The following is a 16,642-nucleotide window of genomic DNA, read 5'->3' on the forward strand; positions in this document are numbered from 1 at the left end:
AGTCAACGGATCAGGCTGGGGTCAAATACCAGGAATCATGGCATTTGTCAGAGCAGAACCGTGAGAAACAAAAAAGGCCAGAAAAGGTCAAGAAGAGAGAACAGCCAAGGCTAGCAAGAGCAGAGGTGCTGCTGAGGAAGCTGAAAGCCAGGTGTAGTACTGGCACATCTTGAGACGCAGACCTGTGAACCAGCAAGGGGCACAGCTCACTGTCAGCATGGAGACAGGCAAGGGCAGGACACTTGGTTCAGGTAAGGCGACTCAGACCAGAAACATCGTCCTGGAGCCAGGCAAGCCCTGACACTGCCTCCTCTTTTCCTCTTCCTATCTCTCAATCTCTAGTACAATTTTGGAAAACTTCAGGAAATCCCCCTGCTCTCCTCATTTGGAGAATGCCAGGAATCTCTGACTTTCTGCCCTCTTAAACCCTATATACCTTAAGCTTCAAGAAAGCTCAAGATCTTAATTCCCTGGTCAGTTCCCTCCAAGCAGCAGTATAAAGTATTAGAGTGCAAGAACTCCTTCCTTCTGCCATGTCCCAGAGGAAAAATACACACACACATACAAACACTCACACTTCATACAGATACACACTGAGTTCATTAAAAAAAAATGTCTTGGGCATTCCCTGGCAGTCCAGTGGTTAGAACTCTGCGCTTCCATCACAGGGGGCATGGGTTTGATCCCTGGTTGGGGAAATAAGATCCCGCAAGCCGTGTGGTACGGCCAAAAAAAAAAAAAATGTATTAGTTCCAAGGAGCTGGTAGATTAACTGAGCATGACAGTCAGAGCTGGTCAGAATACGATGTAATCCTTAAAACAGTATGATAAAAGAACCATCTTGGAAATCTCGGAGAGTCTCATAGATAAACTGACAACTGGGCTCGATCTCAAAGGATGGGTAGGGATTAACCAGGTAGAATAAAAACAGAAGAGGCTAATGGAGAGGACCAGGGAAGGCAAAGGAAAAGACATCAGCAAAGGTACATGTCATAACATGGCAAATCTCAGCCCAGGGAGAAATTCAGCATGGCACAGCAGGGTATAAGAAGAAGGTTGGAGAGGTGCTAAGAAGGCTAAGCTGAAGTCATATTAGTAAAGAGGCTCCCATACTATACTAAGAAATTTGGGCTTCAATTTGTGAGCAATGGGAAATCACCAAAGGTTATTAAGCAAGGCAGTGAGATGATCAAAGTTATATTTTAGAATTCAGGCAACAATAAAGCCGATGCTCCAGGGTTGAGAGAGGAAAAGAAGAGCAATCAGTCGGAAGGTTGTTAAAATCGGCTAAGCACGAAATCATGTGGATCTAAACTAGTGGGAACAAGAAGAAGATGCGTTACCGAGGCATTTAATAGGTAGGATAGAATATACTGAACAGTTAGGTGTGGGGTGAGGACAAGGGGTGGAGAAACACAGGAAGACTGAAGTTTTTATCTTAGGCAACCGGACGAGTAGTAAAGCCATGAAGGAGGATAGGAACAAAGCAAGAGGATAAACAATCTTTTGTGTGGGATACAGTTATTTAGACACAAACCTCTACCGGTTCTTTGTGCTACATGCTGTGCCAAGGACATACAATTATTTCCTTTAATCCTCAAAGCAGTACATTATCCACATTTTATATAAAGAAAGCAATGGCCCCAACAGGTCAAGTAATTTATCGAATGTTATTTATCTACTTATTTAATTATTCAGCAAGTATTTATCAGGTGCCTCTCAGTGCTGGGGTTTGCAAGTGAAGGACATAGGCAGCAAGGCTGGACTCATGTCATCGTCTGCTTTCAGTTTTCATGTCACCTCAGAAGAGTTATTTGAGAACAAGCCTTCTGCACTTCAAGTTAGTTGATTTGAAATACTTAAGAATTGCTAACAATGTATTTGCAAATATTAATGTGAAGTACATTGAATTTAATGTTGAATACTTTCAAGCATTCACCTCATAAAGCCACTGTTAAACATTAAAGAAAGAGAAGGGAGGGAGGGAGGAAGCAGCCCTTTGCTTCTGCACCTTCTACTTCCTTACTCTTTTTTTTTTTTAACATCTTTATTGGAGTATAATTGTTTTACAATGGTGTGTTAGTTTCTGCTGTATAACAAAGTGAATCAGCTATACGTATACATATATCCCCATATTCCCTCCCTCTTGCGGCTCCCTCCCACCCTCCCTATCCCACCCCTCTAGGTGGACACAAAGCACTGAGCTGATCTCCCTGTGCTATGCGGCTGCTTCCCACTAGCTATCTATTTTACATTTGGTAGTGTATATATGTCCATGCTACTCTCTCACTTCATCCCAGCTTACCCTTCCCCCTCCCTGTGTCCTCAAGTCCATTCTCTACGTCTGTGTCTTTATTCCTGTCCTGCCCCTAGGTTCTTCAGAACCATTTTTTTCTTTTTTTTAGATTCCATATATATGTGTTAGCATACAGTATTTGTTTTTCTCTTTCTGACTTACTTCACTCTGTATGACAGTCTCTAGGCCCATCCACCTCACTATAAATAACTCAATTTCGTTTCTTTTTATGGCCAAGTAATAATCCATTGTATATATGTGCCACATCTTCTTTATCCATTCATCTGTCAATGGACATTTAGGTTGCTTCCATGTCCTGGCTATTGTAAATAGAGCTGCAATGAACATTGTGGTACATGACTCTTTTTGAATTATGGTTTTCTCAGGGTATATGCCCAGTAGTGGGATTGCTGGGTAGTTCTATTTTTAGTTTTTTAAGGAACCTCCATACTGTTCTCCATAGTGGCTGTATCAATTTACATTCCCACCAATAGGGCAAGAGGGTTCCCTTTTCTCCACACCCTCTCCAGCATTTATTGTTTGTAGATTGTTTGATGATGGCCATTCTGACTGGTGTGAGGTGATACCTCATTGTAGTTTTGATTTGCATTTCTCTAATGATCAGTGATGTTGAGCATCCTTTCATGTGTTTGTTGGCAATCTGTATATCTTCTTTGGAGAAATGTCTATTTAGGTCTTCTGCCCATTTTTGGATTGGGTTGTTTGCTTTTTTGATATTGAGCTGCATGAGCTGCCTGTATATTTTGGAGATTAATCCTTTGTCAGTTGCTTTATCTGCAAATATTTTCTCCCATTCTGAGGGTTGTCTTTTCGTCTTGCTTATGGTTTCCTTTGCTGTGCAGAAGCTTTTAAGTTTCATTAGGTCCCATTTGTTTATTTTTGTTTTTATTTCCATTTCTCTAGGAGGTGGGTCAAAAAGGATCTTGCTGTGATTTACGTCACAGAGCTTTCTGCCTGTTTTCTTAACTGTAGTGATAAAATCATGGCATGGCGAAGCAATATAGCATGTGATTATGAGCGCAGGCTCCAGAGCCAGACTCTCTAGAACTGAACTCTGGCTTTGTCTACTTACTAGCACTGTGATTTGGGGGAAGATATTTAAACTTTTTGTATCTTAGTTTTTATCTTTTGTGAAATGTGGTCAGTAGTAGTACCAATCTTATAGGTTCCGGTGAGGTTTAAATGAGTTAAAACTTGAGACGTACTTGTAACAGAGCCCATAGTTAATGCACAACCAATGTTACAGAGTATTACTGTCTTAGCCTTTATCACTGAAATTACCATGTTTGTTTAGTTGCTTGACCTCTTGTTCTGTCTTCTCCATTCTAAACTCCACAAGAGTAAGGTCACAAGGACAACCTCAGAGGGCTGCTTTAGATTGAATGGTCAGGAAAAGCCTCTCTGACTCTGATGACGAAAGGAGACGGCCACATAACGATGCGGAAGCAAAACATTCTAAGCAGAGGGAAAAAGTTCAGCATGTTTTAGAAACAGAAGAAGACCAGTATGGCTAGAGCAGGATTAGCTGGGGGAATAAGAATGAGATGAAGTGGAATAAGCAAGCATAGACTAGTTGGTGAAGAGTCTGGATTTTATTTTAGGAAAACACTGGATAGTTTCAGATAGGAGATTTAAGAGTGTGATTTATACTTTATAAAAAGCAATTTTTAGCATGGTGAAAATGAACTGGGTAGGGAAAAGAGAGACAGAGTGGAAGCAGGGAAACTTGAATCCAGGTACTGTTGTCTCCAGAACTAAGCATTTATTTAACTACTGTGCTTTGTGGTGAATTTAAGGTATAGGATCTTGAGTGAAAGTATAAAATAGATAGATGGAAACACTAATCTACAGTTTAGGAGAAAAGGCAAGGCCAAAGATTTAGATTTTATTTTGTAATCTCTGACATATAAGTAGATGATTATTAAAGCCATGGGAGTTGATAAGACGGCTCAAGGAACACAAATACAGCAAGAAGGGAAGAACGTGCAGGTTACGACTTATGACGTCTGTTCTTTCCTCCTCAGAGCACTTCTTTCATGTACTAATAACAGGAAATAATGCTCACCATCTAGAGAGTACCTGGAGCCTTTATCTTCCCCCAGAAGGAGCTGAGGCATGGGTGAAGACTGGTCCATAATGATAAGCCTTGGGGCTGCTGGGCAGTAAAAATGATGCCTAACACTACCATACTATCAAACCCACAGATCTCACTAAAGGTACAATGACATTCCCAAACACATATTTATAGAAAGGAAAGCCATTAATCCAATTACAACCAGGTTTGATTTAAATGACCTATGGAATTTTGTATATGGAGCTTTATACCCTACGCTTTAAGGTAAGTTAGAAGCTAAGGGCATGGACATCTGCTCTGCTAAAGCCTCATAATAGGCGGCAACGTGGCACAAACTCTGCCTAGCGTGACTAGAGCAAAAAAAATGTCACAACTGAACAGAGAGATCTCAGAGAGAGGGCATGGGACTCTCAAATGCTTTACAAATCGATTCTTCATACCCCTTCGAGCAAAAAAATCACTAAGGAACTCCTCTCTCTATCATGGACAAATATATCACACTTCCTGGCACAGTTTAGAAATAGAGAAATGCAATTCTAAAGTCCTCCCTTCAGCTTCTTATTCTTGTTTCTTATCACGTGGAGGTGTGACACTTGGCATTCCCCATTAAACAGGAGACTGAGAACAGGCCTTTCTGCTTAGAGCAGAATGTAGTGGAGTACTAGATGTAGCGGAATTGTGCTAACCAGCTGTTTAAGTGGGATGATGACGGTCACAATGGAGAGATGTGCAAATTACACAGAGGACCTCTGCTCCGCTGAGTTTGAGAAGGAAGCCACCGTGTTTCTTGAGCATGACTTGTGGCTGCTCTGGAGACAAGGAACTAGAGCTGAAGGGACCTCTTAATACACCTAACCACTCAAGCTGTTTCCTCTTGCTCAGAATGCCTTCCTCTTCACTGAAATCTCCATCTTTCAAAGCTGGGCTCAAGTCCTGCCCCTTCGATAAAGACTCTCGTCACTGCAACCAACTGGCCATTCTCTGAACTCATATTGCTGTCTCTGCTATTTGACTTAGTAACTATTTAGTATTTAACTGTTTCATGTATTTTTTCTCTTGTCTTCATTAGATTATGAACTTCCTGGAGGCAAGGATTATGTTTTGTTGGTTTTAATCAGAGAACAGTAATAACTCCATATACTCATCACCCACATTCAAGAATTATCAAGATTTTACCTCATTTCACACATATATGTATATATATCCCTTTTTTTGTTAAAATATACTATAGTTCATATTTTAGTATGCATTTCTAAAGAAAACATGGACATTTTGATAAGGAACCATAAGACCTAAACAAAATTAACAGTAATTCCTTGGTATCGTCTAATATCTAGTTCGTATTCAAATATATCCAATTGCCTCAAAAATGTCTTCTGACATTTGTTATTAATCAATATCCAAACAAAATCCATGTACTGCGTTTGGTTATTATATCTCTTAGTCCTCTTTTATTGTAAATCAGGCTTCCCCTCCCATTTTGCCAACGATTTAATGAAGAAATCTGGTCATTTTTCCAATTGACTATACCATATTCTGGATTTGTCTGTCTGTTTTCTCATAGTCTTGGGAGCTACATTTTTATTCATTTACTCAACAAATATATACTAGGAGCAGAATATTAGCCAGAACGCTATAAAATGCAGGGCTACAACAGCGAATAAAACTATAGTCCTCACTCAAACAGAAGAACATGAAACAAATAATTACACAAAACATTAATTGTTAGTAATTGGGATATGTGCTAAAAAGGGAAAGTCCAAGGTAGTAAGAGAAATTACAGCAAGGGAACCTAACCTACTTTAGGGGTCAGAAAGAGTATTTATTTTGTATAGTTCAAAGCACCTAGGATACTGTCAAGTAAATAAACTTTTAGTATTTCTGGGTTGGTTGGGAGAGTAAGTTTTCTTTGCATAACAGTCTTGTAAACTAAAGGACATTACCACCACCTCGAGTTCTGAATATCAAATCTGACTCTCTTAGGAGTCCACGTTAGAGGAAACTGAAAGGGCAAACAGACGGCTTTCTCCAGGTGAAACGAACTAAAAGACAGACAAATTCAGGAAGTCTTTGGCTACATCAAGTCAAAGAAAGAGATCGCATTTGTCTGGGCCACCAGTTTAGGTATCGAGACAATGAATTTTTGACAAGGAATAGAATGGATATTATTGAAACCTAGAAGAGTATGATAACTAGGATATCTGCCACACTGCTCAAGAGGGCTTTTAAGTTAAAGTTGAGAAAGGAAAAATACCCAGGTACACTTTAAGACTGGATATAGTGGAGGGTAAAATATAGACTAGAAAAACAATAGCAGAGGAGATAAATGATAATCCAGATTTCATTTTAAAGATTATAGAACTGTTTTTAAAAATTATAAAATATATTACTTTTATACAATACTATCTACTTGGGACCAAGGTAAATGTCTAAGTCCCCCTTGTTGACACCAGATGTTAGTCTAGTTTTGGGGCAATAGCATGATATTTGCTTGAGTGTCCTAAAAAGAAATACCTTCTGCTATGGACTGAATTGTGTTCCCAACTTCCCCACCAAATTCATTTGTTGAAGCCCTAAACACCAATGTGACTATATTCAGAGACAGGGTCTTCAGGAGGTAATTCAGGTTAAATGAGACCATAAAGATGAGGCCCTAATCCAACAGGACTGGCATCCTCATAAGAAGAAGAGAGACCTGAGCGTGCACGCTGTCTCTCTCTCTGACATGTGAAGACATAGTGAGAAGGCAGCTGTCTGCAAGCCAAAAAGAGAGCCCTTGCCAGAAACCGAAATTGCTGAACCTTGATCTGGGATTTCTAGCCTCCAGAACTGCAAGAAAATAAATACCCAATGTTTAAGCCACCCTGTCTATAGTATTTTGTTATGGCAGTCCAAGCTAACAAATATACCTTCCTAATTTTTTTCCTCTCTAGTATCTAAATTTTAAAGCTCTCTCTTCTGCATGATTTGTAGAATATGTCTGCACAACCTGAAAGATACATCAGAAACTAAGGTCATGTGTATAAAAAGTGTATCTTGACACCTAACCAAGTAGACAAGAGAAAAATAATTTGTCAAGGCACTTCCTAATCAAGGGAATGAAATGGAATAGATGGTTTTTATTTGCTTGCATTTACTTTTAAACTCTTGAAATTTCACATTCTTTTCAATACGAATAGGAGCTCTCTTCAGGTGAACCAGATCTGGGTATTTTCAGCTGTGGTCAGCTTCTCTCTGAATCCCACTAGGGTTTGGTGATGCAGAGTAAACAAGGCTATAAATCAAAAGCCATGCTTTTAATACCTCAATGCATTGCAAACTGATCAGGAATAGGGTCAGTTCAAATCGTTTTAAGTGAAACTGTTCCCTTCCCCTGAAGGGAAGGAATGGAAGTTAAAGATAGCAAATCCCAAAGTTATGTGGGATTCAGAAGTGTGGTTGCTTGTTAGAATAGACAGCGGTGAGGTTTCTTTAGATAAGATCCTTCAATTGTTTATCAGGTAGGAGTCATGGCTATTTAAAAACACACATCCTGGTGGCTAGTATTAAATCTGAAATCTGGTGGGCAACTTTTCAAGAAATAAAAGCTACAAACAAAATGGCTTTCGTTCCATTCAGCCTGCCGTGGGAAATGGCTAACGGACAAGCATTACTATGACCGGCAAGGCGAGCTGCCAATAAATGAGAAGAGCAGAGATTCAAACCGCCATATAATAATGGCAACACTTCTTAAGTTTATTTCACTAATTCATCAAAGTAGGACATTATCTGAAGTGAAAGAAAAATGAGGTTGGAGAGCACAGGGGAAGGAACTATTTAAAAGTAAAAGTTATGCTTCTTTCTCTATTGGTTAGTTATCTCTGCTTTGAGTAATTATGGTTTATTTCTACCATTTCCTGATACTACACTTGTTTTACTGAAGGCAATATTTTCTCCTTTTCAAATGACAAGCAGAGAACTACCTCTGGTAGGATAAATTTCCACTGTTTGTTTATGTCTGTCTTTGTCTTTTTCCATTAGGAAAAAATGAAGTCTAATGGTTGGATGGGAAGAAAGTGTGGAGTTCTGATATGCCACTCCTCAGAGGGATGGGGGCCATATTCTCTTTTCACTTGTCATTTTTTTTCCTAGAAGAATAACAACCTTAAGCACTGTCTCCCATCTTTTCTCAATCTTCAAGTCTTAACTCTCAATGGTTTCTTATCATTTTAAACTAACTGTTAAGTGGGTCAATAGTTCCAACTGCTTACCTTTTGGAATGGAGTGAAAACTATCCCATCATAAAAGAATAAATTCATTTAATTGTATAGTTCAAATCAGTCCAAAATTCAACAAATGATGCCTTAAAATTCTATTTCAGATAGGCTTTTTAGTGTAATGGGTAGTGTAATAGTTTTCAATGTAATGTAATAGAACACAGATTCTGGGGCTGGACTACATTGGTTCAAATCCTATTTCCACCACTTACTAGCAGTGCAGATTTAGAAAAATTAATTTGATCTCTATGCCTCCATTTCATCATCTGTAAATGGAGAATAATAATAGTTCTACATCACAGGTTGTTGTACCTGGCAAAGAGAAAGCACTATATGAATTTTAACTATGATTATTTCAGAAAACGTCTAAAGGGCATTATGTTACTCTCCCTACTCTTTGTTAGGACCACTAAACAGTTACATGTAAAACCAAGTGAAGGCTCACCTATCTTAGGTCACATAAAACAATCCTCTTGCTAATCAGATAAGGAAAAAGGATAAGAGGGAAATCTTTTCTTCAACACTAGCCTTAACTGAGACTAAGATTTTACCAGTAACGTAAGTATACACTTGATGTTTAGAGGTAAGACATTCTATTTAAACTTACATGCTTCAATGAAAAGAGTTAAATGACAAACACAAACTATAACAGCAGCTTATTCTAAAACATTGACATAACCTGAAACATTGCTCTGTTAGCAAAATACATACTTCTGGGGTGATCTGTTATCAACTTCAGCTTTCAGTCGTAAATTCTCCCTCACCAGGCCACCATTTTCCAATTTCAATTTTTTATTTGCCTTAGAAAAAAAAAAAGTGTTGAAAATAATTAAGCACAAGTTAAAACAAAAGTGCCTTGTAAAAATAATGACATGAGCCATCTGTATTTTTTAGAGCAACAATATCAGAAAACTGAATACTAGAACATGTCTTCAGAAACTTAAAATCACCGTTGAGAATGACTTGTGAAACTGTGAACACAACCAAGCATTTTTTTTTTTTTTAAATCCCATGAGGCTACTTTTTTTTTTTTTTTTTTAAGATTTATTTATTGATTGATTGATTACTATGTTGGGTCTTCGTTTCTGTGCTAGGGCTTCTTGTAGTTGCGGCAAGCGGGGGCTACTCTTCATCGCGGTGCGCGGGCCTCTCACTACTGTGGCCTCTTTTTGTTGCGGAGCACAGGCTCCAGACGCGCAGGCTCAGTAGTTGTGGCTCACGGGCCTAGTTGCTCCGTGGCATGTGGGATCTTCCCAGACCAGGGCGCGAACCCATGTCCCCTGCATTAGCAGGCAGATTCTCAACCACTGCGCCACCAGGGAAGCCCCAACCAAGCATTTTTAATCCATATTCCCCAAGCACTCTGCAAATCCCCTATCCAGGGAAATAAACGAAACTATGTTAGTCAGCTTAGAGTCATTAAGGGACTAAACTAATGGCAAATATGTTTTTTTCTTTTCCTTTTTCACATAACTAAATACTCTAAGCATGATAACATTATACCGCATGCAATTATTCACAAAACTAATGCTAAGAATCTTGAGCTATGAGATTGATTTTTGGTTGCTATTTAAAAATAGTTTTTAGTGATAACATAGCTTGCTTTCTTCAAAATGGCTTTCTCAAATGCTCTGGCTCACAACTTCTGGGACTCTTAGAATTGAATCAATGTTTTCTAATAAATTCTATGGATTCTCTTTTGATTAAAAAAAAAAAATCCCAAGTATGATTTTCTTTTTTGAGTTCTATGATACCTAAAAACTGCCTGACAAAACATTAATTGCTAGAAAATCTAGAAGCTCAATATTGAATCTTGACAGCCCAAAAAAGTAGTGTGTCTACTGTAGTCTTCTTAAAAGCTACTTCATTTAAACCCCCTAGTCATTGTGTTTTTCAATTCCAACAAAAAATAAGACTTCCTAGACTAGGAACCAATCTTACCAACCTGGCAAGAGAAATTCATTGTCTGACTAGAACACTAACATTCAAGTGAAGGGGGTCACAAGAACATTTGTCAACAAACAAGTTTAACCAAGAAAACTTGAAAACAGATTTTAAAAATCTGACCATAATTTCTAGAACTTTTGACTATATTATTTGCCCATCAACACACAAATGCCCTAAAGAGGATGACAAGAGAAGCAGGACAGAGGACACTCTTCTGGGCAACAAAGCCTACTCTCTCACTTAGACTCATCTAGGTTCCTTTTGAGCTCGAGCACCTGCTTATCTTCGTGGGTGCAAACCAACCAGGATTGTGGAGGGTTAATTCTTTAAGTGATTGATAATACCATTACTGCCCCTCTGAAGGACACAGGAAAAGTAATTTACTCCTCATACACACAAACAATGAATTAGGCCCTCATAAGAGGAGGCACTTAGTGAATGCTTTTCGATGATGAATGACAGGCTTAAATTAGAACCTCATTTGATTTCTTTTCCCCATCCCCTCTGTCAAGGTCTCTCACCAGTCCTGTGGCTCTCTAAGATTCTCTTTATGGGCTGGCTAGTTCCTCAACTATTAGAGACAGTTTCAAGTTCAGGAGAATCAGGTGGGTAAAGTTACAAAGGGGAGAGTTCTGCCTATTTGTTGCACCTAAAAGAGTAATGAAGACTTCAGCTAACTATTATATTTTGCATTCTCAACACTGGCTTCATAATTGTTCAAAACTCACTTAGCCCTGGAAACATTAGAAAAAAAGTCCAGGACTGGTTCAAGATGGCGGAGTAGAAGGACATGCTCTCACTCCCTTTTGCGAGAACACTGGAATTACAACTAACTGCTGAACAATTATTGACAGGAAGACACTGGAACTCACCAAAAAAGACTACCCACATCCAAAGGACAAAGGAGAAGCACAATGAGATGGTAGGAGGGGCGCAATCCCAGTAAAATCAAATCCCATAACTGCTGTGTGGTGGACTCACAAACTGGGAGAACACTTATACCACAGAAGTCCACCCCACTGGAGTGAAGGTTCTGAGCCCCATGTCAGGCTCTGAACCTGGGGGTCTGGCAACAGGAAGAGGAATTCCTAGAGAATCAGACTTTGAAGGCTAGTGGGATTTGACTGCAGGACTTCGGACAGGACTGGGGGAAGCAGAGACTCTCCACTCTTGGAGGGCACAACACAAAGTAGTGTGTGCATCGGGACCCAGGGGAAGGAGCAGTGATCCCATAGGAGACTGAACCAGACCTACCTGCTAGTGTTGGAGGGTCTCCTGCAGAGGCGGGGGGTAGCTGGGGCTCACCGTGAGGACAAGGACACTGGCAGCAGAAGTTCCGGTAAGTACTCCTTGGCATGAGCCCTCCCAGAGTCCGCCATTAGCCCTACCAAACAGCCCAGGTAGGCTCCAGTGCTGGGTCGCCTCAGGCAAAACAACCAACAGGGAGGGGACTCAGCCCCACCCATCAGCAGACAAGCGGATTAAAGTTTTATGAGCTCTGCCCACCAGAGCAACAGCCAGCTCTACCCACCACCAGTCCTTCCCATCAGGAAACATGCACAAGCCTCTTAGATAGACTCATCCACCAGAGGGCAGACAGCAGGAGCAAGAAGAACTACAATCCTGCAGCCTATGAACAAAAAGCACATTCACAGAAAGATAGACAAGATGAAAAGGCAGAGGGCTATGTACCAGATGAAGGAACAAGATAAAACCCCAGAAAAACAACTAAATGAAGTGGAGATAGGCAACCTTCCAGAAAAAGAATTCAGAATAATGATAGTGAAGATGATCCAGGACCTCGAAAAAAGAATGGAGGCAAAGATTGAGAAGATGCAAGAAATGTTCAACAAAGGTCTAGAAGAATTAAAGAACAAACAAACAGAGATGAACAATACAATAATGAAATGAAAAATACACTAGAAGGAATCAATAGCAGAATAACTAGGCAGAAGAACGGATTAAGTGACCTGAAGACAGAATGGTGGAATTCACTGCTGCGGAACAGAATAAAGAAAAAAGAACGGAAAGAAATGAAGACAGCCTAAGAGACCTCCGGGACAACATTAAACGCAACAACATTCCCATTATAGGGGTCCCAGAAGGAGAAGAGAGAGAGAAAGGACCCGAGAAAATATTTGAAGAGATTATAGTCGAAACTTCCCTAACATGGGAAACGAAATAGCCACCCAAGTCCAGGAAGCGCAGAGAGTCCCATACAGGATAAACCCAAGGAGAAACACGCCGAGACACATAGTAATCAAACTGGCAAAAACTAAAGACAAAGAAAAATTATTGAAAGCAGCAAGGGAAAAATGACAAATAACATACAAGGGAACTCCCATAAAGTTAACAGCTGATTTCTCAGCAGAAACTCTACAACCCAGAAGAGAGTGGCATGATATACTTAAAGTGATGAAAGGGAAGAAACTACAACCAAGATTACTCTACCCAGCAAGGATCTCATTCAGATTCGATGGAGAAATCAAAAGCTTTACAGACAAGCAAAAGCTAAGAGAATTCAGAACCACCAAACCAGCTCTACAACAAATGCGAACGGAACTTCTCTAAGTGGGAAACACAAGAGAAGAAAAGGACCTACAAAAACAAACCCAAAACAATTAAGAAAATGATAATAGGAACATACATATCGATAATTACCTTAAACGTGAATGGATTAAATGCCCCAACCAAAAGACACAGGCTTGCTGAATGGATACCAAAACAAGACCCATAATATTGCTGTCTACAAGAGACCCACTTCAGACCTAGGGACACATACAGACTGAAAGGGAGGGGATGGAAAAAGATATGCCAAGCAAATGGAAATCAAAAGAAAGCTGGAGTAGCAATACTCATATCAGATAAAATAGACTTTAAAATAAAGAATGTTACAAGAGACAAGAAAGGACACTACATAATGATCAAGGGATCAATCCAAGAAGAAGTTATAACAATTATAAATATATATGCACCCAACATAGGAGCACCTCAATACATAAGGCAAATGTAACAGCTATAAAAGAGGAAATCGACAGCAACACAATAATAGTGGGGGACTTAAACACCTCACTTACACCAATGGACAGATCATCCAAACAGAAAATTAATAAGGATACACAAGCTTTAAATGACACAACAGACCAGATAGATTTAATTGATATTTAGAGGACATTCCATCCCAAAACAGCAGATTACACTTTCTTCTCAAGTGCATGTGGAACATTCTCCAGGATAGATCACATCTTGGGTCACAAATCAAACCTCAGTAAATTTAAGAAAATTGAAATCATATCAAGCATCTTTTCTGACCACAACGCTATGAGATTAGAAATGAATTACAGGGAAAAAAACGTAAAAAACACAAACACATGGAGGCTAAACAATATGTTACTAAATAACCAAGAGATCACTGAAGAAATCAAAGAGGAAATCAAAAAATACCTAGAGACAAATGACAATGAAAACACGACAATCCAAAACCTATGGGATGTGGCAAAAGCAGTTCTAAGAGGGAAGTTTATAGCTATACAAGCCTACCTCAAGAAACAAGAAAAATCTCAAATAATCAATCTAACCTTACAATTAAAGGAACTAGAGAAAGAAGAACAAACAAAACCCAAAGTTAGCAGAAGGAAAGAAATCATAAAGATCAGAGCAGAAATAAATGAAATAGAAACAAAGAAAACAATAGCAAGGATCAATACAATTAAAAGCTGGTTCTTTGAGAAGATAAACAAAATTGATAAACCATTAGCCAGACTCATCAAGAAAAAGAGGGAGAGGACTCAAATCAATAAAATTAGAAATGAAAAAGGAGAAGTTACAACAGATACCGCAGAAAATACAAAGCATCCTAAGAGACTACTACAAGCAACTCTATGCCAATAAATGGACAACCTGGAAAGAAATGGACAAATCCTTAGAAAGGTATAACCTTCCAAGCCTTAACCAGGAAGAAATAGAAAATATGAACAGACCAATCACAAGGAATGTCATTGAAACTGTGATTAAAATCTTCCAACAACAACAACAACAAAAATCTTCCAACAAACAAAAGTCCAGGACCAGATGCCTTCACAGGTGAATTCTATCAAACATTTAGAGAAGAGCTAACACTCATCCTTCTCAAACTCTTCCAAAAAATTACAGAGGAAGGAACACTCCCCAAACTCATTCTATGAGGCCACCATCACCCTGATACCAAAACCAGACAAAGATACTACAAAAAGAGAAAATTACAGACCAATATCACTGATGAATATAGATGCAAAAATCCTCAACAAAATACTAGCAAACAGAATCCAACAACACATTAAAAGGATCATACACCATGATCAGGTGGGATTTATCCCAGGGATGCAAGGATTCTTCAATATACACAAATCAATCTATGTGATACACCATATTAACAAACTGAAGAATAAAAACCATATGACCATCTCAATAGATGCAGAAAAAGCTTTTGACAGAATTCAACACCCATTTATGATAAAAACCCTCCAGAAAGTGGCCATAGAGGGAACCTACCTCAACATAATAAAGGCCACACACGACAAAACCACAGCAAACACCATTCTAAATGGTGAAAAACTGAAAGCATTTCCTCTAAGATCAGGAACAAGACAAGGATGTCCACTCTCACCACTATTATTCCACATAGCTTTGGAAGTCCTAGCCACGGCAATCAGAGAAGAAAAAGAAATAAAAGGAATACAAATTGGAAAAGAAGTAAAACTGTCACTGTTTGCAGGTGACATAATACTATACATAGAGAACCCTAAAGATGTCACCAGAAAACTACTAGAACTAATCAATGAATTTGGTAAAGTAGCAGGACACAAAGTTAATGCACAGAAATCTCTTGCATTCCTATACACTAATGATGAAAAATCTGAAAGAGAAATTAAGGAAACACTCTCATTTACCATTGCAACAAAAAGAATAAAATACCTAGGAATAAACCTACCTAGGGAGACAAAAGACCTGTATGCAGAAAACTATAAGACACTGATGAAAGAAATTAAAGATGATACCCACAGATGGAGAGATATACCATGTTCTTGCATTGGAAGAATCAATACTGTGAAAATGACTATACTATCCAAAGCAACCTACAGATTCAATGCAATCCCTATCAAATTACCAATGGCATTTTTTATGGAACTAGAACAAAAGATCTTAAAATTTGTATGGAGACAGAAAAGACCCCGAATAGCCAAAGCAGTCTCGAGGGAAAAAAACGGAGCTGGAGGAATCAGACTCCTTGACTTCAGACTATACTACAACGCTACAGTAATCAAGACAATACGGTACTGGCACAAAAACAGAAATACAGATCAATGGAACAAGATAGAAAGGCCAGAGATAAACCCAGGCACCTATGGTCAACTAATCTATGACAAAGGAGGCAAGGATGTACAATGGAGAAAAGGCAGTCTCTTCAATAAGTGGTGCTGGGAAAACTGGACAGCTACATGTAAAAGAATGAAATTAGAACACTCCCTAACACCATGCACATTAATAAACTCAAAATGGATTCAGACCTAAATGTAAGACCGGACACTATAAAACGCTTAGAGGAAAACATAGGAAGAACACTCTTTCACATAAATCACAGCAAGATCTTTTTTGATCCACCTCCTAGAGTAATGGAAATAAAAACAAAAGTAAACAAATGGGACCTAATGAAACTTAAAAGCTTTTGCACAGCAAAGGAAACCATAAACAGGACAAAAAGACAACCCTTAAAATGGGAGAAAATATTTGCACACGAATCAACGGACAAAGGATTAATCTCCAAAATATATAAACAGCTCATGCAGCTCAATATTAAAGAAACAAACAACCCAATCCAAAAATGGACCAAAGACCTAAATAGACATTTCTCCAAAGAAGACATACAGATGGCCAAGAAGCACATGAAAAGCTGCTCAACGTCACTAATTATTCGAGAAATGCAAATCAAAACTACAATGAGGTATCACCTCACACCAGTTAGAATGGGCATCATCAGAAATCTACAAACAACAAATGCTGGAGAGGGTG

The 16,642-nt window shown here is 38.9% G+C and overlaps 1 protein-coding gene across 4 annotated transcripts in view; it reads right to left on the reverse strand.

Annotated features, from left to right (window-relative positions):
- OBI1 (ORC ubiquitin ligase 1) overlaps positions 1–16,642 on the reverse strand; it is a 45,194-nt gene that overhangs the window by 11,345 nt on the left and 17,207 nt on the right. For all 4 annotated transcript variants that reach the window (XM_036831805.1, XM_036831807.1, XM_036831806.1 and 1 more), the window contains one exon: positions 9,359–9,447. In XM_036831805.1, the coding sequence (XP_036687700.1) occupies positions 9,359–9,447 (89 nt within the window). The remainder of the gene's footprint in view (positions 1–9,358; positions 9,448–16,642) is intronic.

Source organism: Balaenoptera musculus, chromosome 18, assembly GCF_009873245.2.
Source record: "Balaenoptera musculus isolate JJ_BM4_2016_0621 chromosome 18, mBalMus1.pri.v3, whole genome shotgun sequence".
Taxonomy (NCBI): domain Eukaryota; kingdom Metazoa; phylum Chordata; class Mammalia; order Artiodactyla; family Balaenopteridae; genus Balaenoptera; species Balaenoptera musculus.